The 23,618-nt window shown below is 37.6% G+C and overlaps 1 protein-coding gene across 9 annotated transcripts in view; it reads left to right on the forward strand.

Moving 5' to 3' along the window:
* LOC127657924 (VPS10 domain-containing receptor SorCS2-like) overlaps window positions 1-23,618 on the forward strand; it is a 221,697-nt gene that overhangs the window by 166,169 nt on the left and 31,910 nt on the right. For all 9 annotated transcript variants that reach the window (XM_052146921.1, XM_052146930.1, XM_052146966.1 and 6 more), the window contains exons 4-8: window positions 11,137-11,301; window positions 12,184-12,257; window positions 14,982-15,046; window positions 17,100-17,218; window positions 17,905-17,994. In XM_052146921.1, the coding sequence (XP_052002881.1) occupies window positions 11,137-11,301; window positions 12,184-12,257; window positions 14,982-15,046; window positions 17,100-17,218; window positions 17,905-17,994 (513 nt within the window). The remainder of the gene's footprint in view (window positions 1-11,136; window positions 11,302-12,183; window positions 12,258-14,981; window positions 15,047-17,099; window positions 17,219-17,904; window positions 17,995-23,618) is intronic.

Below are 23,618 nucleotides of genomic sequence, written 5' to 3' on the forward strand. Positions count from 1 at the left end.
TCTAAGAGAGAGTTTGATTAATCAAAAGAACTTGTTACCACATAGGTTGCATATATATTGCAATGAGTAAAAATCATTTAAACTCATCCTCCACAATATTAATCAGCCGGCAGACTATGGCTATCTGCTTTGTTACAGTAATCGTGAAGCCCCATTCATTATTCATGTCACAGTGTCAGGGCGTCAGTGACTGCGCCGTTTTGAACTCTACATGAAAAGTGCTTGAGACAAAAACGTCTCATTCTGTATTTTGGTGATTATTAAGACTTGATCTGCTTCTGTGGTAATTTAAATGCACCTTACTAAGGCTAAAAAATACTTGATTTTAAAGGGGTCATGACATGAGAAACCAAATTTGCCTTGATCTTTTGGTATATAAGAGGTCTTTGTATCATTAAAACGTCCTGCAAGTTTAATATTTTAAGACGTCCTCCCCATTCTAAACGAATCATTTATTTAATCAAGCTCAAAATACAGCTCGTTCTGGATTCATGGTTAGAAGTGACGTGATCGGTTAGAAGTGACGCACCAGCGTTTGCATATGACCGCCTCCAGCACAAGATAACTACGCTTTAAGCGCTAAGACAACTACGCTCATTTCAGATCGCCGTCGCCTCACAAGTGTTCAGTCGATGGACAGCGAGCTCTGACAGAGACTACTTGTGCACAGGAAAATTACGATGCCACACAGATGTGCTGTTCCTGGCTGTGGTCAAACAAAACCTCTGAATAAGCTGCCGAAAGATCCAGACGCCAGGGAAAAATGGATGCGGTTTATTTTTTGCGGACGCCCCAGTCACGGCAGTGTTAACTTAAGCGTTTGTTCTGTACATTTTAAGGATGACTGTTTTGAGAACAAATCTCAATATGATGCTGGCTTTGCCAGAAAACTGTTGCTCAAAGATAAGTCCGTGCAGACTATTCTGGGAACAACGACGACGCAAACTGTAAGTAATCTATTTTAAACTTTAAACTACTTTTTAAAGCGCAATTTCATTCATTATGAATAATCACAGTGTTTTTACTTAGTTTACTTGCATATTGTTCTGGCTGGGGCGTCAATAATTGATACATAGGCACTGACGTTAGCCAATCATAACAGTGGGCGTTAACACTGAAGTCTTAAATGGAAAACGCCCCAAAACAGACTGTTTGAATCAGAGGATGAGAAACAGGGTGAGAAAAGGTCATAAATCACTAGATTTTAAAAGTTTTTCTTAAAAAAAAATATATTAATACTATAATTGCACCTAAGGGAACATAATAATACAATAAAAAAACCCATGTCATGACCCCTTTAATCACAAGTCCCATCTGGGCATGTTTTGTACAACAAACAGCATTAAGAGCTCCTTTCCCCATCACTATATCACTGCCTGTTGTTGATATGCAGATGGTTTTAATTTGGTCAAGAATTGGCCGATAGATATCAGCAGGGATTACATTGGTGCATCCCTATTAGTAGTAGTATTGGTAGTTATATCTAGATACAGCATCAGAATCGGCCCAGATCCAGCCAGTTCTACAGTGTATTAAATAAGGAAAATACCGCAATTCAAGAAAGAAATAGAAAACATATAAAATACAATTCTGTAACATTCTACAGCTGTCATGCAACATGTTCTGTTTGTGTTCACATCTGCTGACTGTTTATTACATCCTCCGTGATACCTGAAAGTGATTGATTCTCTGAGTCATTGTTCTGGCTCACACGATACACCATGACGAAATAATCCCAATTTCTCTTTGCCGCCATTCTCTGTCCATCCCAGTAAATTCCTTCCAAAGATTTTATTTCATCTCTTCGACCTCTACATTTTCATTAATATCCTGTCTGGAAGTATATTCCACCTAAATAATCTCGCCATTATCACGGTTTAACAGTATGGTTCAATAAAGGCTAAATTAAATGGAAAGGCATTTTCAGAATAGAATTTGCTGTTACATCAAGCAAACAACATTAATTTTTATATTGGGGAGAGAGAAAGGTCAACCTTTAATTTTACCCAAACTTCTGTTTACTCCTCTCCTTCTCTCTCTGCCGCCTTCTTTTTTCATTCTCTACCACTCCTCCACACTCTGTCTATCTCTTACGTTAGACCTATAGTCTTTGTGCAGCCATCAGGATTCCAATTGACTATGAGCTCAGTCTGTGGCCTCCACAATAACAGCCACATTTATCCATAAATCATCAGAGCCAAACAACAGAAGCCATTTAATCATAAGAGGATGCATACTGTATTTGGTCCTATGAGGCCTGAATTAAGCATCCATATCCAAAGCCATTTTCCCACTTTCAAAAAATGTCTGTCAGACAAACAGATTGAAATGGCAGTAACTCATGTGGCATAATCCCTAATGGGATTCATTAGAAGTGCTGCCCATTCAGAGGTGTACCTATGCATGTGCGGCTGTTTGAGTGCGAGGAATATTTCTGGCAAAGTTTGTATTTGCTTTTTATTCCCTACAATCCCTTCAGATGATAGAGTTCCTGTGTTTACAATAATCAATCAGACATGCTGAAAGGTTTGAGCTTGTACAGTCCCTTCCAAAAAATATTAGCTAGTGTGCTTCTCCGCCAAGACATACAGAGTGTGGTCTTAAACTGTTTCTTTAATGCCTTCGAGATTAGCGCAGAAGGAAAAGGTATAAAACTTTTCATGATGAATAAAGTGTAGAAGAACATGATGTTATGAATGTAACTAATGTAACTAGACTCATTCACAGCATATTTTATGTCCACCAAAATCAATTTCTAGCTGTAGTTTTTGTCATAGAAGAGGAATGGTTGATGGGGGTCTGTCTCATGTAGCGGTAACCTAGGAAATAGAGAATTGTTTTGTAGTTCTGCTCTTTTACAGTCGTGCCCTTGAGCTAACAACGTTTAACCCCAAGTTGTTGCAGACAGGGGAAATGTTACTGTAATTAGTGTAGCACAGTGAAAATTGTTGGCTAAAGGGCAAAGCCATAATCTCTTCCTCGACATCTCTAACTGGGCTTTCAGTGTGACTATATGATATGGAGTCACTCAATAGGGGCTATTAAGTGATATTGTAGGCTTTTGCATTAAGAAACACTTTGTTTTTCATCCCATCCCCAAAGCATTCATTTCTACCCTGATCCAGGCTGGTCTATGCTGGTTAGCCATGCTGTTCTCTTTCTAGTGAGGCTGACCAAGGATCCAAAACACAACATGTTTTGCTGGTCTTTTCAATAGGACAATATTATATGGAATAACATTATTTCTTCTTTTCTTTGTGCTTTTATAGAACAAAAATCCAAAAATTATTAAACATTTTAGGCCCTTCCTTTGTATTACATTTGAACAGTGAGTAGCATCTTTTAAATGAATTGTTGTTTGAAAATCCACCTGTCAAAGCTGCTGTAACATTGTAGTGTGACATAGTTATCATGAGGGAGACAAAAGCACAGATGGTGCTTTTTGCATGTTTGTAGTTGTAGGCTGGGATTACTTGCACACATCTCATTGGAAGTGCGTATCAAGAGAGCCCCTGCAGAGACAAGGAAGGAGATTAAACTTTCCCTGTGGAGAATCTGTGCCATTTTGACCCAAACAGACTGTGGCAACATACTGGGGGAATTTCCCAATTGGGTGTTTCACACTGTTGTTTGATAGTCAAAGGTCCATTGGGTCATTCAGTTTCTGTGATTGCTTATCATTACTACTTCTAATTTATTTATTTATTTATTTTAACGGAGAGTTTTCGAGTTAGGCCATATGCTATGCATTAAATGGAGTTTGTGTTTTGAGTATTGTGCATATATGGGACAAGTGGGAATAACTGCAACACTGCATCATTCAGAGTAATTTTGAGCTCCAGCTTCTTCTGTGCTTGTTAAGAAGCAGAAATGCTTGATCCCAACAGTGACTTTGAACGGCATATATCACCAGCATTAATTCAACTACTTACATAATTCAACGATTTTCAAATACCCCAATCCACTTCAGCTATTACAGGTGGTGATCTAAATAACTTCCTTTCAAGCACTTTCTTCCTGTACTTATGTCACAGTTCAGTTGAGTTAAGGTCTAACCTTTTCTACAAATCGAGTGTCTGCTGTAATATGTCTACATTATATCAGTGATCAACATAATAGCAGCAATCAACACTTTACAGCTACTAAAATATAATAGTCCAGAATAATTGTTGTAACTTTAAGAGCTTCTATCAATTGTAGTTTTGCTCAGCAATTAAACAAAAAGAACACTTTGAGCACTACCACCAAGACTGAACAGTATTAAGACAATTTACATTTGCATGCTACCCTTAAATTTAATTAGTAATCTGATTATAACATAGATTAAAAAAAAGTTAAAACTAGAGAACTAGGAGTAGCAGTAGGTGGTGTAGCAAGAAAGGACAAGGATGAAAACAGTTTCACTCTAATCCCATGTTTGATATGCAATTATATTCACTTAACACTGAAAAGCTGAATTTTCACACTTGCACATTGCATATGTAGTGACACAGTTTTAAAGCTGATGTTTTAGGAAACAATAGTGACGTTAAGATGTCGTTAAGGGTGTGCTTTTGTCTAAAGTAATAGATTTCACAGTCTCTTTTTGGAGATTTCACAGTCTCAAGTGGAGATGTGTTCTGCTTTATAATGTGGTCAATGCACAGGATCACCCGTACAATCACATAGTATATATTATTCACTTATATGTTACTAACATTAGTTCAACTATCATCCCTGTAGCAACATCATCACTTTTGTATTTTACCATTCTTTCACCAACAGTCGTAACACACTTTTTCAGAAGCTCAGGTAATACGTAAGCTATATCTGATTATCTAACCGCTTTCATACAGGTAGCTCATAAATAGAGAGCCACAGAGTGCATATTTTGAATATTTTCTATTAAATTCTACCCAAATCATTATCAATGGACATACATTATTTACTCTAGCCTTGTTCATTCTTTAAGAAGGGAAAAACCTTGGTAACTTTTGTGTGTGTACTGCCTGCCACGTGAACCGCATCAACCCTGTCTTAGCCCCGTGTTTGATACCTGTGCCGTGTCCTAGCCACGACGCAGCGTGGCACTTCTCATCCGGTGTGCTACCGCACTTTACAGTGTATAATTGTAGCTTAAACATGGGTACTAGTTTGCAAAAGCAAACATTACACAGAAGCCCCTAGCACACAGCTAGGATCATGCACACAGTGCAAACATTGTTATCCCTTTTCCTTTATCTTCAGTGTGTTCATGGACCCTTGTCCCTGGTGTAGGTCTTTGATGTGTGGTCTGTTCTTTAGTCCAAGCTGAGCCATTATGACAGACAGGAGCTACTTAATAACAGTGCTTTCACAGAGAGCATGCTCTTGACAAATTACCTGTGTGAGAGCTGTATTTAGAGAAGGGTCAGTGTAAAGATCACACACACACACACACACACACACACACACACACACACACACACACACACACACACACACACACACACACACACATTTCCTATATCTCCCTGCTGTATGGGGGCCTGGGTAGCTCAGTGAGTATTGATGCTGACTACCACCCCTGGAGTCACGAGTTCAAATCCAGGGCATGCTGAGTGACTCCAGCCAGGTCTCCTAAGCAACCAAATTGGCCCAGTTGCTAGGGAGGGTAGAGTCACTCTTGGTCACTATAATGTGGTTCACGTTCACGGGGGCGTGATGAGTTGTGTGTGGATGAGTATAGCGTGAAGCCTCCACACACGCTATGTCTCCGCGGTAACGCACTGAACAAGCTTCGTGATAAGATGCTTCATTTTTTATGATGACTTTAATACTACTGCAAGCATGGTTGTATTACAGGGTGTCAGACATGTACATGAGCAGAATACAGAATGATGAATGTGTGAATGGCTTTCAGCTAATGCCTGCAAACAGCGCATGTGTGAAACAGCATATCAAACATAAACAGAATTAGCTGTCGGCCTCAAAGTAGGTGAATACCAGGTCACACCTACCGATGACGTGGACTAATGGCAGTATGAAAGGGTTTAACAGTCGGTTTTCAAGACTGTTTTTTTAGAATTTGTGCTGGCGAGCTGTTTCGAGCCACCAAATCTAACTCCAAAACACCTTATTTTTTTGGCAGATTCTTTTTGAAATGACAGTGTATGGTTCAATGTATATCAGGGCCTTTAGTGTCTATTCACATATAATGTGGGGATGAATATTTGTGTGTTCCACATGTGGCCATACGAGTGAGAGAGAGACTGAGAAAGAGAGATTGTTTGGGTATGTACTGTATGTGATGTCACAAACTTGTTCTTAAAAGACCCCATAAAATCTAAATCATATTGATGATTAATCTTGTATTCTGGACAAATTGTGGTCCAATAAAATGATCTCTAGAATGACCCTCTTAATGCTGCCGCCAGCAACTGGCAATAGTGCACATCAGTCTGGTTCCGGAAGTAAAAATCCCATAAATTTTTTCCATAGTTGAATGGATTTTTAACGATGGCTTATACATGTTTAACAACAGACCTACCCTGAGCTTCGAGGTTGTCAATCAATGGTATAAGCTTCTGTTAAAGCCATCAGTCTGCATTTTTTCAACTTAATTTATTAAAGTTTAATAGCAGAATTCCTATACTACCCATGATCCTGAGGGGTAATATCCACCAAAACATGGCAAACAAGCTCTACATTGACCACCCACTCCCATGATGCACTGCGAATGACGCAACTGAGTCTCCCTACACTCTGAAACTACTTATTAATTTGTAAATATGGGAATATTTTGCAATATACTTTAAATATATTCATTCCAAACATATAATTAACAACTTTAAATCAGTAGTTTAATATTTTTCAGTCGTATTTAAATTCGATGACATCATTCACAACTCTTCATGTGATTGTAGATCATGCCCTCGTGAAAGACAATAAGAACACAGTCTTGTACCTCATATTTTTGTTTTATATATTTTTTAAATACCTTTTTCTTTCAAATCAAAGTTTGTAATGTTGTGGTTTGGTTCATGGCTTAGAAGTCTTTTATGAAGGATTTTATGAAAACCCTATGGAAAAAATGAATGGGAAAATACTTCCAGAACTCAGACAGCAGAAAAAAGTGGGCAGGCACTGTTGTGCTTTATAGGAAATATATGTCAACACAGGAACGAAAACTGCAAGCCATTTAATGAGATCTTTAAAACAGAACCACTGACTCACGACTCTGTGTCTGTCTAGAGCTTGCACGCTAAGGGAAACATCTCTCTTTTCCCAACACTGGTATTCTCTCTCTCTCTTACACACATACACATACTCACAATGAGATAAGTGTGTCGGGTAGATCTAAGTCACAATGCAAACTTAAGCAGGTCTTGAATGTTTCAATAAATATTTCAGCATTCAAACAGTGCTGCATGGTTCTCCTCTCGGCTTTGCGCTGTTCAGTATAGGGCCAACCTGAAAAGGGGTATCAGGGAAGCCAAATACAGGTACAAAAAAATGCCTGATTCAGGCCGGGGAACCAACCGGCATGACCCCAGTGTGGCAGGCAAGCCTCTTGTTCATCGGAAAGGAGAAAGCGGGAAACAAATAATTTTAATAAACAAACTCAACATAATACTGCTTTTCAGCATAACCACATGCGCGCACGCACACACACACACACACACACACACACACACACACACGAAGACTGCTGCATGCGTCTCTCTCTCTCTCTCTCTCTCTCTCTCTCTCTCTCTCTCTCTCTCTGGCATCTCCGGCTCCTCCTTATCTTTCTATCACGCTGCTTGGGGCAGCTCATCGCCAGGCATGCATCCTCATCACATATATAATTGATTTTATATATATAGTGTATATATATATATATATAAAATAAAATCAATTATATATGTGATGAGGAAGGCCTTCCTATATTACTTGCTTAAATATAGAATTAAAGAAACACATATGTGTGTATATGTACAATTGTAGCACATTTACTGTACCACTCTATACCTCATACCATACCATGTCTCTGCACTACTGTGATCTTCATATGTACCTGATTTGCAATTTGCACTTTATTCACATTTATTTTTATACTTTATTACTATTTGCACTCTGGTTAGATGCTACTACATTTAATTGTTTCTGTACTTGTATTGCACAATGACAATAAAATCTAATCTAATCTAATCTATTGGAAATTCACCATTACTCTTTTGTTCCAGTGACTGAGCTCAGGTGCACTGAACAGGCTTCTCTCTCTCTATTCATCTCTCTATGCTTCTAATTTTCTCACTCAGCCCAGACTGGATATCAAAACTGCCAATTTGCATATGAAATTGGGTGGAAAGCAAAATTAGTGGAGCTGCATAGAGTAAAAGCAGTCACACACACACACACACTCAAACGTGCTCACCCAGGCATATTTGCCCCTTCCCCTGTCTTTTCTGTTTACAAAGTTCCTTGCTTACTGCATGGAAGGACTCGTCGGAGTGTTTGAAATAGGAACCCGTTCAGAGCTTTGTTGCATGATGAATATTACAGCTATTTATTAGCATGAGTAATTAGATCATTGCAGTCACATGGTCTCGTTCATGAATGGTAAGTAAATGAAAAATCATGCATTTTACATCTCAGCATGGCAATTTAGGAGGACTGTTGAAGCAAGAGGATGATTGTTCTCTTGCTTCACGTGTGAGTTGTTTTGTGCAGATGAAATGGTGCATGTGCTCATTGTCTGTATACGTGTTTGTGCACATCTTTCCAACTGTGTGCAGATTGGGTGTGCGTATGAGCTTAAATCCTCCAAGCTGCTATAGTGTTTTCCATCCAATCATAAACTGACATCACAATGCTTAATTCTACCTAAAGAACACTATGTGACTTGTCTATTGTGAGAGAATCCATTTTAAGATCTTTAAGCAGATTATTTTACTATAGATTACGTGACCTACAGAAATGTACTAAAACCTTATTGTGCCAGACAGATGTTGCAAACTCATGATTAAAGTCACCCACATGATGTTATTTTATTATTTTCTTCTGTGGAACACAAAAGGAGATGTTAGGCAGAATGACAGCCCCACCATTCTCTTTCATTGTTTGGAGAAAAAAAAATGCAGTGAAAGTGAATGGTGACTGAGGTAAGATTTAATTTTGTGTTTCACAGAAGAAAGTCATACAGGTTTGTAACAACATAAATTGTGACAGCATTTTCATTATTGGGTGAACTATCCCTGTAAGCTCTTAAAATCCACTACTGATGCCATCAGCCACCACATTCTGCCCCATGGTTATTTTTTGCACTCTGTAGCCCATTCCAGCCCTGCCAGCTTGCCGTACTCCTCTGGGACAGACACAGGATGTCGTTTGATGGCTTTTATCCACAGATCACAAAGGGGGTTCTGTGCTAAACTCTGTGAGATATTGCTGTAAGATGGAAGTTTTACAGAAAGGAGATTCTTTCCTTGTTTCACCCAGAGTCTTTGTGTTGAGATGGATAACTTGTTTCACAGAGAGGCTCTCTGTTAGGCAGACCCCATGAGGATCCCAGCTTGTTTTTCTGTACTGGTGCAGGTAGCAAACTTGCCTCCCGTTAGAGACGCTTCACTGCACAGTTGGTTGAGCAACAGCACCACTCAAAGGTCTTTAAAGGAACTGCAGTTTACGATGAAGTTCAGGCAGCTTGGTGAATTGAGCCAACTCTTAAAGGGCTTTCACACTGGCAGTTCAGTCCGAAGCAATTTGGTAATGTGAAAGCTGTTTTGAGACTACCTGTATGAGGTTGTCTGAGTTTAGTTGCACTGGAACTGTGGCATGGTTCATGAGTGAGAAAACAACCTGTACCTGTCCACACTTGTTCAGGAAATAAAATTTGCATGATTACAGTGCTGGGAACAATTGGAAGATGCATAGATTTGGACCGCAGCAAACATGCCCAGTGTCAATCAGGAACATTGTAATCATTTCAGAAGTGAGGGTGGAGGAATGTGTATTGCAAGACTAGTTTTTACTCAAGGCTGTTATTGATACTGTTCTCTTAACTGTTGACACAAGTTCCACCCTCTCTTATGTGTCCTCTATCTTAATTGTATGTACAGCTTACATGTTTTGTGTTAGACTATTTCTGTTTTTAGGCAATACCATTTTTTAAAGAAAGGCATGCACTTTTAACAAAACAATGTTAAGGAAATATTATTTGCTGTCTTATGGAAATGCTTCAGTTTTGCATTTTTTATTATTTTTTTTATTTTTTTATTCAATGTTTTAATTACAAATTATATTATCTGCATAAAAGTTAGTGAAAAGTTTAATAAAAAATGAAAGGGATAGTTCATTTTCTCACCCTCATGCCATTTCTTTCTTCTGCTGAACACAAACAAAGATTTTTAGAAGAATATCTCAGCTCTGTAGGTCCTTACTATGCTTGTGAATGGTGACCAAAACGTTGAAGCTAAAAAAAAAAACCCACATGCATTCAGCACAAAAGTAATCCATAAGACTTTTAAGGAAGTCTCTTTTTACAATAAATTATTCTCCCTGCCCAGTATGTGGTGACATGAAGGATGACAATTGCCAAAACAAAGGCAGAAGAATGTAATAGTAAATGTAGAGATTAATAAAAATACAATAATTAAATATTGATCAGTTTCTCACCCAAACCTATCATATTGCTTCAGAAGATATAGATTTAACAACTTGATTACTTATATGCTACCTTTATTTGCTTTTTGGACCTTCAAAATTCTGGCCATCAATGACTTGCATTGTATGGACCTAGAGAGTTAAGAAAGTCTTCTAAAAATGATTTGTGTGTGTTCTGCATAAGAATGAAAGTCATACAGATCTGGGATGGTATGAGGGTGAGTAAATGATGAGAGAATTATCATTTTTGGGTGAATTCATGACATCCATGATTTTAGAATGTTCCAAAGAGCATTTTTGTACACAGGAATTACCAAGGTCAATGTCATGGTTATGTTTTTTTTTTTTTACACTTTTTGTCACAACGTTTCTTTGTTGCAATTTTTTTTTTTAAATCCTAAAAACTTCCAGGTTTAAATTAGATTTTGAATCTTAGATTTTGAATTTTTGAACCCCTCTGTATGTGAACTAACCAATATGTGTAGACATGCTGTTGAGATGTAGACACTATAAACATTATTGTGTTTGTAGGTAATCTTGGTGAGCTCCAGCATCAATGAACATGACCAGATGCTCTTCATCAGCACGGATGAGGGTGCATCCTTCCAACGACAGCCTGTCTCCTTCACTGTGGAAACACTACTCTTTCACCCATCTGAGGAAGACAAACTTTTGGCTTACACCAAGGAGGCGAAGGTGAGATGTGACAAACAACAAAAATTAATTGCCACAATTATGAGGCCAATTGAAGTCATTGTTTCCCTGGCAACTCTATACTTTCCGAATCAGTTGCTCGACCACCATAATATGTCTTAATTCAAGCTGCATGTTTGTAGCTTTTTTTTGTCAGGCCCAACTGCCTGAATTAGACTGTGTGGCTGTCTCAGTATTAATGGCTTTGGTCTCGGCTGGCTGCCCTGACCAACTGTTCCCAACACATTTCTCCCCCTGCTTTGTTTATGCCTATGCTTTTTGTGCTCCAGCATATTGACATCCTCATTATTAGAGTTATGAGCATCATTGTTTGGCCTTCAGGCCATGGTCTCTCACTAAATAGAATGTTTACATTGTTAACGGCTGGGTGAGCAGCAAGGCAAAAACTGCATGTGTAGATGATGAATTGGTAAAACTCCAAGACACATTGTCAACTCATTGCAAGCAGTGCGATTTATCATCTCAGAGATTAAATGCAAAAGACAATGAAGAATTGGTTATGTGGCCATTTTGCTTGTGTGTGTGTATTGTTATGGTGCAGTTTGGTTAGTATTTTTCTAGTGGTGATCAATATAATCTCATGATAAGGATGATCAATAGGGTACAAATACACACACACACACACACACACACACACACACACACACAACAAATACACACAACGTTTGTGATTCTAATTGGTATTTATAGACATATTACACACATATACAGTTACTCATTCATCCAATTTTAAGGATCTGAGAATTTGTAAAGTGTGCGTTAATCTTATTTCAGTCTAAAAATCAATGTTATGACCAGAATGTTTTGACTCATTGTCACAAGATAATAGCAATAAATAGTGATTTCTTTCTCTTTCTCTTGCAGCTGTATGTCTCCACTGATCAGGGTCACAAATGGACTCTGCTACAGGAGCGTGTAACTAAAGACAGAGTTATCTGGTGAGTTTTCTTTAAGTCACTCTTCACTACTTAAAGGAATAGTTTGTCATAATTTACTCACCATCATTTGGGTCCTTTTTTAAGCTGAAAAGTCTCCACCAACTGCCATTGTACTGAAAAGACAGCCCACCATATTCATTAAAGTATCTCCTTTTGTGTTCCACATAAGAAAGAAAGTAATATGAGTTTGGAGCAGCATTAGTACATTTGGACATAATTTTGAGTCAAATATTTCTTTCACTTCAATGCTTCTATTCTACACCTACAATATGTACTACCTGTTCTTGACTCTACCTTGCCCTCTGTGCCTTTCTTTGTAATCTTTTCCCAATGCTTCCCTCTTCCTCTCTTCCTCCAACTTATTAGTGGAATTCCACCCTGTTTCACTCTTCTTTCTTTTTTATTTTCCATTCCTTCTCTTTCTGGTTTTGGTTCATTGCAGCCACAGCTGGGATTTAAGTTCTGGACAGAAGTGATTTATTTCTCCACCCCAACCAGTCTTTCTGTCTGACCCTCTCTTTCTCTTTTTTGATCTCTCTCTCTCCTGCTTTCGTGCCATCTTCTCACCACTCTTTACCAGATTCACGTACATATGATATACAGTTTTGTAGAGTCTGTGCGGTTGATCATGATAAGAGACCAAATAGTCAGCTCCCTGTCAGCATAAGCTGTAGTAAGACCCATCCAGCACATGTTTTATTTGGCTGGAGGTTTTACAATGAGACTGTAAATCTTAAAATCTCTTTGCTCTATTATTAGGCAGTAGGGGGGGTTGATAAGGGTCATACCCCTTTCCTTTCTGCTGTCTCCAAAGCTCTTTAAAATGTCTCTGAGAATCGCCACCAAAGAGACAACAGAATTGGTTCATGGTGAGGGTTGTGGTTTTCTTGTCCTCCCTGTCTACTCCCTCACTCATAAACCAAGGGGGGGTGGGCAGTCTGGAAAAAGAGAAGGCATAAATCAGTGTGGGTTGAATGGATTGGGCTGCTATCAGGAAGGGTGGTCTGAACAGTGTGGTCAGGAAGAGCAGGCTTGGGTTCTTCGCAACTCATTGTGGGATGTTGTGACTAGATGGTTAAGTAATCTGCCATAAATCACTATGGAGCAAGATTAAAGATGCATTATATACTGCTGTATAAAATATTTTCATGAAGTAGAACATTGCAAATTGCTTAAGAAATATTTGCGGGATTGAAAAAATGTATTCCATTTGAGAGCAATGCTAAAAAGTTTTTTCAGAGTACAGATACCACAAAAAGTCCCTTTTACTACAAACACTTTCAGACACCAAAAATCACACTTTCAAATAAATATATGAATAAACATGCACATAAACACACTTAAAATGTTCTATTTATGTCAACATAAAAGGCAGCTTGCAATCCATTTACAAGTAATGTGATGCATTTCGAAGTGAAATAGGATATTCAACAACACTGCAACAATAATTTTCTTGTTAAGGGGATAGTTCACCCAAAAATGAAAATTCTCTCATCATTTACTCACTCTCATGCCATCCCAGATGTGTATGACTTTTTCTTCTGCAAAACACAAACAAAGATTTTTAGAAGAATGTCTCTGCTCTTTAGGTCCTTATAATGCGATTAAATGTTGGCCAAGACTTTGAAGCTAAAAAAGCACATAAATGCCACATAAAAGCAATCCTCCACTTTCACTTTTACTTTCAAAGTGTGAAAGTGAAAGTGGAGATTTATAGTAAAAAAGGACTTTAATATTTATATGTATATTTTTCTCACCCACACCTATCATATCGCTTCTGATGATATGGATTTAACCACTGGAATCGTATGGATTATGATATGTGGCATTTATGTGATTTATTTTAGCTTCAAAGGTCTGGTCACCATTCACTTTCATTGTATGGACCTACAGAGATATTCTTCTAAAAATCTTTGTTCATGTTCTGCAGAAGAAAGAAAGTCATTCACATCTGGGATGGCATGAGTGTGAGTAAATGATGAGAGAATTTTTATTTTGGGTGAACTATCCCTTTAAATATTTTTGTCTTGTTTTCCAGTAAAACTTTTACTTGATAAGCAAAATGGCATAAGATATTTTGTCTTATATTCATTTTTAAGGATGTTTAGATATTCTTTCAATAAAAAAGACAAAAATACTAAGTAAGAAAATATATTTTTACAGTAAAGAATCATATTTATGGTGGGACTTGATTTTATTAACTGGAAATTGATTGGGATGGTAAAAATGTTGTGATACTTACCAGAATGTAGCCAGGCAGTTAGAGGGAAGGGTTTGAAAAAGAAAGATGGATTTGTGATGTCAGACAAAAAGGAACGTAATTCAGAAGCAAGTTATTACCTTTTGATAAAAAAATATAAAAGTAAACATGTTTTCTGGAACAACGTGTAGTGATTAATTGTGTATAATAAGACTGGTAACATGAGAGTTAATATGGTCATGTTTCCTAAAAGGCTTTAAAGATAATGTCATTTTTATGCAAGTTTACTGAGCTAGAAATGTGCTGAACAGTTTAGTAAACCCAACAGTTGTCCTTAACACCACATGCCTAAAAACAGTGAGCTGTCTGCATTCCTTGAAACAAGAGGATGTTCTGATAAGTTAAGTCCTCTTGTGTACTGTGTGTCAGTCTTGTTTGAGTCTTTCAAGGCAGCGCTGGATGAGAAATATATTATGTGCATATGTGTGTTTGCATTGGGTCACTAACTGTATGCTCTGTTGCAGGGCCGTGTCAGGAGTGGATGTGGACCCTGATTTGGTTCATATGGAGATTCAAGACATCGGTGGTGGTAAGGGAGAGCAAATGTTTACAGAACACTGCATTTCAGTTCAATTTTACGTTCCAAATCATTGCACTGAGAAAGAGGGCAGATGGGGGAGTTTTTTTTTAGGACATCAGATTTGGACATCTATAACACAGCCGGCTGTTTTTGCCCCATTCACATAAGGTTCTCCCAATGAATTCCTCAGAGCTAAGCTGTTTGTGCGAGGCTCATGTGTGTGAGAAAGAGTCCAGGCGTGCAGATGCAAGCTGTTGCACAGAGCTCCATCACACTCTAGCCAGTGAAGGTTAAACACTGCCTGACAGTCAGATTGCATCCTGCAGACTCAAACACTCAATCCTCAAAGGAGGTGAGGGTTACATCTCACCATTATAAAAGTTCAGGACTGACCTAACACAAAAAACTATCACATTGGACACAGATATTTTCAAACCCTTCTTCTGTGGCTTATATACTGTGTTTGAGTCACACAGGCAGACCTGATGTGTTTTTGCTTCAGCTACTGAGCTTGCTTCCTCTATCTCTCATACAGTGTCTGTTCCAAAACCTAAAGAGCTATCTTTCTGTCTATTGCCTTCTAAAGCAGTATCCTAACAGAGATGGATGATCATAAGTGATTGCTCTACATAGGTAACAGCTCTGTGCTTTACACAAATAGTGCTCCACACGGAAGACTCGACTCACAACTGATTCCAATAGAGTTTGGTGTTAGCATGTTGCTAGGCTAATACATAGCATAACACATAATTGTTTTTAATTAGTTTGTTTTAATAAATTATTATATTTATACTGAACATTTCTCTCATTTTTCTCTCTGCCATATTGTATTTATTTTTCCACTGAGCTTGTCCCAATGCATTCTTGGATTGTGCTAAAGGATATATGCTATGCAACCTTAATGCAATTTTGAATTTGGCCAAAATTATGTCTTAAGAGGGAACAACATCATTAAGATACCTATCTTTTGTAGCAGCTTGCATTGGGAGGACACATATGTCTTCAAATGATGCCTCCATGCTGTTCACAATGTTTTGGAACAGAGCAAAGATGTGCTGAATTTCTGTTTTGTGTGTGTGTGTGTGTGTGTGTGTGTGTGTGTGTGTGTGTGTGTGTGTGTGTGTGTGTGTGTGTGTGTGTGTGTGTGTGTGTGTGTCTGACCTTGTGTGACAGAAGACAGAAGTAAAGCGCTCAGCCGTTCTAATAGCTTTTTAATGAATTTCTCTGCTATACTGCTTTAATTAAACATTTGTCCTCTTCTGTGAAGTAGCCTGTCCATTTGTTTGCCTAAAATGATAAACAAAAAAGGAAGAGGGAGAGGAAACAACATTATAAGAACAGCAATTAAATTCTTTAGTGTAACCTTTGGCCATGAGTTTTTGAGCATGCATTCTCCTCTAATTTTTTCATCACTTTCAAATTGGTTGTCACTTTTTGCACACGTTAGGGGAACTGATGAATGTGTTTTGTAGAGGTTGCTGAGCCAGCTATTGTATGATATTCTGAACAGAAAGGCCACATCAACAGGACACATCGGCACTGTTTTCCCATAATTAATTTCCAGTCATTTTTGAATGGGGCAAAGCATGTCCTCTACTAATTTTGTTAAGAGCTTCATTTTTTTATATAACATATATCTTTCTCTCCATTCACTACTGGAATGAAACAAAAAAAGCCATATGCTCATTTACACAAATGAAAGCCCTTTCAAATTCAATTTATTTTTGTGCCTTCAACCTTGACCTTCATCTAAACCTGTGTGTGTGTGTCAGGCTATATAGTGCGAACTAAAAGTCACATAAAAGTCCCCACTGGTATAGCAAAGCCGAAAATCAACTACTGTACATTCTGGTGACCACCCACAGGCCTCACAAGGAAAATGGCTTAATAGATATACTGAATAATAGAAAATCTGAACCTGGAAAACAGTTTGTGTGAGGGTTACATTTCGGGCTAGGTTTAGAGGATAGAAAATATCACTAGCTCAGAATAAAAACAATAGAAATCATTGAAAATATCAACATAAAATATGTGGTTCTGTGTGTGTTTTTCTCTCTATCAGGATACCTTTATGTGACATGTCTCATCCAGAATTGCTCGGATAAAATGGTGACAGCTCAGTTCTTGGGGAAGATTGACCACAATTCCCTCACAGTGCAAAATGAGTACATATTTGTAAAGGTAAATGATATTACATTTCCTTGAATGTGTCAATTCATTATACTTTGTTTTGACTTACTGTATGTCTCTCTTTTGTTCTGTTTTCTTTCATTTTTTTCTTCTCCTTCATTATCTTATTTTTTCTATTTTTATCATTTTCAGTTTTTTATAACCATATATAATTAGCCAATGGCTCAAGAACATTTGGTCTTTTTCTGTATTCATTTATTTTACTCCCTCTCACTCTTACCTGCTCTGTTTTACTTTGAGGGGTTTGCAGCTGTTGAAAGCAATTCAGATATGCCCTTGATAAACAAGGCTAGAGTGTTGGGTCAGCAGGTTGTAGAGTTAGACAGAAGCATGCTAATGCAGCCTGGACACAATGATTTTGAATCTGAGCATTTTACATCAAGCCAACAGACATAGCTTTGTATTAGGGCTAGTTGAGACAAAATCTGGTGGGACAACTGGACTTGTAGAAAGGGTAGTGTGAATAGAGTTGAATCCTGAGGGAGGAGAAGAAAGGAGCCAGGAAAGTGGACAGGGAAAGGACAGGGAGAGGGTAGGGAGAGTGGTTTGTCCTAAAACAGCAGATTTTGTCAAAACGTGATTATGTCATTGGAATGGTTAAATAAAAATCCTCCATTATAAACAAAATAATCACTTTAGAAACTCCTTTTTTCTTCTTCTTCTTCTTCTTCTTTTAGGTAACCACAGGAAATTTTACCAAGCATTATGTCTCGTACCGGAGGAATGAATTTGTTCAGATGAGATTTCCGAAATATGCCCTACCAAAGGTAAGATCCTATCTAGCAGGTCTTTCTCGCCCTGTTAAAATAACATTATCTATTTCCAGTATCATTCTTGTGCATTTCTGGCTTGTATTTGCATGTTATAAAGAACAAGACTAATGTTTTAGATTAAATTGGCATAGTATATGGTCCTCTTTATGGTGTTTGAACAAACATAAAATGGACAGGTGTTTTCTTAATTTGCTCTACCAATGAAAATACACTCACTGAGAACTTTATTAGGAACACCTGTACATCTACATATTCATGCGATTTTCTAACCAGCCAATCAAGTGGCAGGAGTGCAATGCAAAAAAATCATGCAGATACGGGTAAGGAGCTTCAGTAAATGTTCACATCAACCATCACAATGGGGAACATTTTTGATCTTAGTGATTTCGACTGTGGCATGATAGTTGGTTCCAGACGTGCTGGTGTGAGAATTTCTGTAACTGTTGATCTTCTGGGATTTTACACACAACAGTCTCTAGTGTTTACACAGAATGGTGCCAAAAACATTCAAATGTTCACTCCAGTGAGCGGAGACAGAAACGCCTTGTTTTTTTTAATGACGGCAGCAAGTTAATTACTTTTTTCTTCTCTCTCTAACAATCATTTATACAGTTGTCTGCATCACTTTGTTGTTACCAACTTGTCCAACTAGTCCACACAAATAACTTTATTTGTTTACTAATTAATTTATTCATCCATTTAGACCATCTATTTTATTCATTTCATTATTATTATTATTATTATTATTATCAATATTATTATTAATATTATTATTAGAATTGTCTGTTAAAATAAAAATAAATAAAACACATACAGCATATCCTGATATTAAAGTCTCAGCATAAATTGTAGCTATTGGTATTTAAATTGTGTGAAGTGTAATTTTGTGATTGTCCTGCAGGTGTCTACATAAGTCTATTTCCTTAATGCTCTTAGCACTCTATGATTTGTGATTTTAGATGTGATTTCCTTATTTAAACTGATCCAAGCTATAGCTTTCTTTCTCGAGATATACTGTATTTGAACCAATTGATTCTCTACTGTAACAGCATGTCAATATGTGTATGTATAACTGTCTGTGTGTGAAAGGTTGGTGGTGTTTTTGTCTTGAATTATATCAGCGGTGTATTATTGCTTGAAGGTGGTTATTGTTCTATCAACTGCAGCTGTTGTGGATCTCACTTGAAAGTCACCGAGTGACTATTGCGGCAATATGTATGAATCTAGCAGTGAAACACTACACCAATATAACCCAGACGGGGCTTTAACCTGCTGAGGAGCAATGATGTATTGCTGTAATATGCTGGCGAAAGAAGACAGCTGGCTAAGGGTAACAACTGATGACTGACCAGACTGTCTGTGGTTCTAACCCAGGGGAGTGCTTCAGTAAAATGCTGCCTGACTGTAATTGAATAACATTGATTGAAGTGGAGGCCGGGCGGGCTTGCTTCATGTATATTTCACCTCAGAGAGAGATGGAGTGAGAGGCAGGAAAGGGGAGAGGGTTAGGGCAGCTGCTGTCAATGGCATTTGTAACTATACTAACCACTGATTCACAGTGACTGAGTGAAAGAGAGAGAGAGAAACATCTAAGAGAAAGAGAAAGAAAGATGGCCCCAAATTTCTTACATTCACCACTGTTAAAGCTTGTATTTTATTACTGTGGACATAAAGAATTTTTAGGAAGTTGAACATGCACTAGATTTATATGCTTAGTGCCTTCAGGTATATATATATGACAATTTGGGGTAACATTTTATAATAATGTTCCATTCGTTAACATTAGTTAATGCCTTAGGTATCATGAACTAACAATTAACAATATATATAAATATTTATATATATATATATATATATATATATATATATATATATATATATATATTTTTTTTTTTTTTTTACAGCATTTGTTAATGTTAGTTAATAAAAATAACTGTTCATTGTTAGTTTGGGTTAGTTCATAGTGCAATAACTAATTTCTTATTTTACAACTTTTTGATTTTAAAAATGTATTAGTAAATGTTGAAATTAACATTTTGAATTGAAATGCTGTAAAGGTGTTGTTCATTATTAGTTCATTTTAACTAAAGTTGTTAATGAATGTCAACAAATGGAACCTTATTGTAAAGTTTTAAACAATTTGGGAAGGATATATTTACAATTTCTTTTTCATGGTTTCATGATGGGTCGTAAAGCAATATTGATGGTTTTTCCTCTCTCTAGACCTTCTTCTATGTGCTCTTTTAGTTGCTTGTCGCTTGGCTGAGCAGATAGGTCAAATTTTAGACACCCAGTACAAGAATCCAGAAGCGAGCGGGAGACTGTGTGAGCAAGATGGGCTTGGCTGATGTTGTGCCCATATTTTCCACAGTGAATTATTGAAAGCCTTTTGAAAAATGCAAAACCCAATTCCAGTATGCAGTCTCAGATCTCTTCTGTAGTTCCTTTTTTTAAGTTATGGATTAATGATGGCCCTTAGCTTCAGTGGACCGATTTGTTTGTTGCAACACACCTAGGCCACTAAATGGCCTTGTCTCCCCTCTTCTTTCTCTTTTTCCCCCCTCACATCCCCTGTCTTGCTACTTTTGAAGCTTATCTCAATGCATATGTAGGGAAGTATTGCTGTATTTATTCAAAGTATTAACTTTAAAAGAGCACAAGGTTCTTATTTTACTTGGAGCAGAGTTTTAACAGATTTTGTCCAATTAAGACCCTTTTCTGTGCTGCTAGAATGGGACAAAATGCCCAGAATTTGAATGCACACTATTAAGCAGAGTGAATCCAGCAGGCCCAGAGGAAAAACAAGCATTTTGCTGAAGTGTGCAATTTATTATTTTTCAAAGAAAGAGACCTTGAAGAGCCTTTTTGTCCATTCGTCTGTCTTTTGTACATTCACCCATCCAACTACCTTATTTATACATAGACATTCAGTCAGCTAAACCTTGCTGATAATATACTGAGGAACAGTGGCTGTGGGCAGAGCCAGACTTGTCTTGCAGCTGTGTCATGGCTGAAAGGGGTCCTGTGCCTGCTGTCAGAGACAGATGGATAGTGCCGTCTTAGGTTCTGATAGTGCTGTTATCAGTACTGGGTACCTGAGTGGCCTGTCACACAGTGTGATAGAAAAAGGCAGAAATGGACAGCTGAGATCTCCCAATCCAGCCACACATGTGCATGGAGGAGCAAACACACACACACACACACTTCTTATTGTCTGAGGGTTGACCCTTTTTCCATCTTGTCTCTGCATGTCTGACTCTTTCCACTTACAACACTGTCTTTATCTTTGGCCTTTTTGCCTTTGTATAGACAGGGATGATCAGATGAGATTCAAACTTAGGTCGCCTGCGTAAGTGCCAACATGGAGCACATGCAGTACTTGCCATGTCACGACTCCGATCTCAGTATTTTTCCAACATTAAATTAGCACATCCATTGGTACAGTGTTTTAATATTTAATATGTTGGTTAAGATGATCTGGCAATCCATAATTACAATTTCCACTCTCTCGAGAGGAACTTTCATCTTCTATGTTTGACAGTGATGACCTCATTTTCTTTTGTGTAAGCCTTAAAGGATGACCTCATTGTTTTACATTTTAATTCACAATTAACTAAAAGATGCTATGTTGTACATATTTGACCAATATATATGAATGACATTGCAGTTCCTGACAAGAGGTGTTTTTTCAGTATCATCTCAAAATCTGATTGCTAAGTACAGTAGCAAACATGGAAGCAATCTCTCCATTATGACAATTTGTGATTGCTTGTTTCCAGATGTCATCATGAACCTCATGCCAACTTGGACAGGGTAAATTCAATTTAAAATAATGTCTGAAAAGCTATGAACACATTTACAAACCCCTCTATATAAAGGCCTCTCTGAAATTAAATGTTTGCTTTCATTTAATCGTCCTTCTGGGGGAATTGGCATTTTTCAGATGTGTTTGTGTGTGGATATAGAAAGATATTTTAGGGAGGAGGAGAATAAAGGGATGAATCAGGATCATGGGGCTATACAATAGTGAAGTGTGAGTATGTTCTGCAACAGTTTCATTTAGCTCTCAAATTATGTCAAATGGTGGTTTTGTGGTACTTCTGTCTTAATGGGATAATATGAAAATGAAAATTCTTTCATCATTTACTTATCCTCATGAGTTCCCAGATGAGATGTCCTTTCTTCTGCTGAACACAAACAAATCATTTCTGAAGAATATGTCAGCTCTGTAGGTCCATAAAACGCAAGTGAATGTTGGCTAGAACTTTGAAGGTCCAAAAAGCATGTAAAGGAAGCATTAAAGGTATCCATAAAAGTCCAGTTGTTTTATCCATATCTTCAGAAGCGATATGATAGGTGTGGCTGAGAACCAATCAACATTTTAGTCCTTTTAACTATAAATTCTCCTCCTTGCCCAGTAGGTGGCTATAAGCACTAGGAATGCGAATCACCAAAAACAGAAGACGAAGAATGTGAAAGTGACATTGGGGATTGATAGCAAAAAAGGACTTAAATATTGATCTGTTTCTCACCCACACCAACCATATTGCTTTTGAAGATGTGGATTTAATCACTGGCGTCGTATGGATTACATTGATGTTTCCTTTATATGCTTTTTGGACCTTTAAAGTTCTGGCCACCATTTACATTTAAAAAAAAATTGGCAATAGGCTTTAGTTTACATTGCAGCCTGGACACTTTCCCATTATATTTTATTATCCAAAGATTCATATCAATCCTTATTTGCAAATAATATTATATTTTAGATGGATGGATAAAACAAAGAAGGTGGAGTTTACGAGCCTTGTGAGTTTTGAGAACATATTTTAAAGAGGCCCTGTTTAGGGATGGACTCGAGGACTCGGGTACTCGGACGTGGCAGCAATGATCAATCATGAAAACTAGGAACGATAGTGATCGCGCGTTTAATTTTGACATTGATTACATTGTGACTTTGAGGAGTACATTGATTATCAGAGACTTCTCATGGCAAACAAACTGATACGACACTGCGATGCTATCGTTACAATAATCAAAACAAAGAGAGTGTAATTAACAGTGTTTTGAACACCTGTCTCTGCAAAACATTTTTATTATCATTTAATGTAAGAACTTTGACTCGTTAATGGATATTATTTATTAAAAGTGAATGATTGTCACTGACTAAACCTCCCTGCCCAGCGTGACGTAACGCACACCTGCATCTTGACGAAAGGAATGAAGATTTCCACTCAAGTTTCCAAGTTCGATATCCGATATAAAGTGTCATTCCATTGAACTTTCCTCAGTTAAAAGGTGGAAATTCAGACTCTCCGAGAATGAAACGCTTCATGGTTTCCTCAAAAGCGCGAACATTACACATGCACAGCAGGCGCGTTTGGCAGTGTACAGCAGGCGAGAGTTTCAAACAGCTAGACAGAGCACAGTTAAATGAAGGAAATGCAGCATCTTTAAAACTGAACTTCAACTTAACACTCATATTAAAAAGCACTGGTTATGGTATTTCCTGTTATTTGAAAATAGACTGTTCAGATATTCACTAAAAAAACTGCACACTTACTAATGTTACTAAGGTAACCTCAAGGAAGAACAGACAGATGCACGTTATGCACTTTCAG

The sequence above is a fragment of the Xyrauchen texanus genome, chromosome 2, assembly GCF_025860055.1.
Source record: "Xyrauchen texanus isolate HMW12.3.18 chromosome 2, RBS_HiC_50CHRs, whole genome shotgun sequence".
In the NCBI taxonomy this organism is placed as follows: domain Eukaryota; kingdom Metazoa; phylum Chordata; class Actinopteri; order Cypriniformes; family Catostomidae; genus Xyrauchen; species Xyrauchen texanus.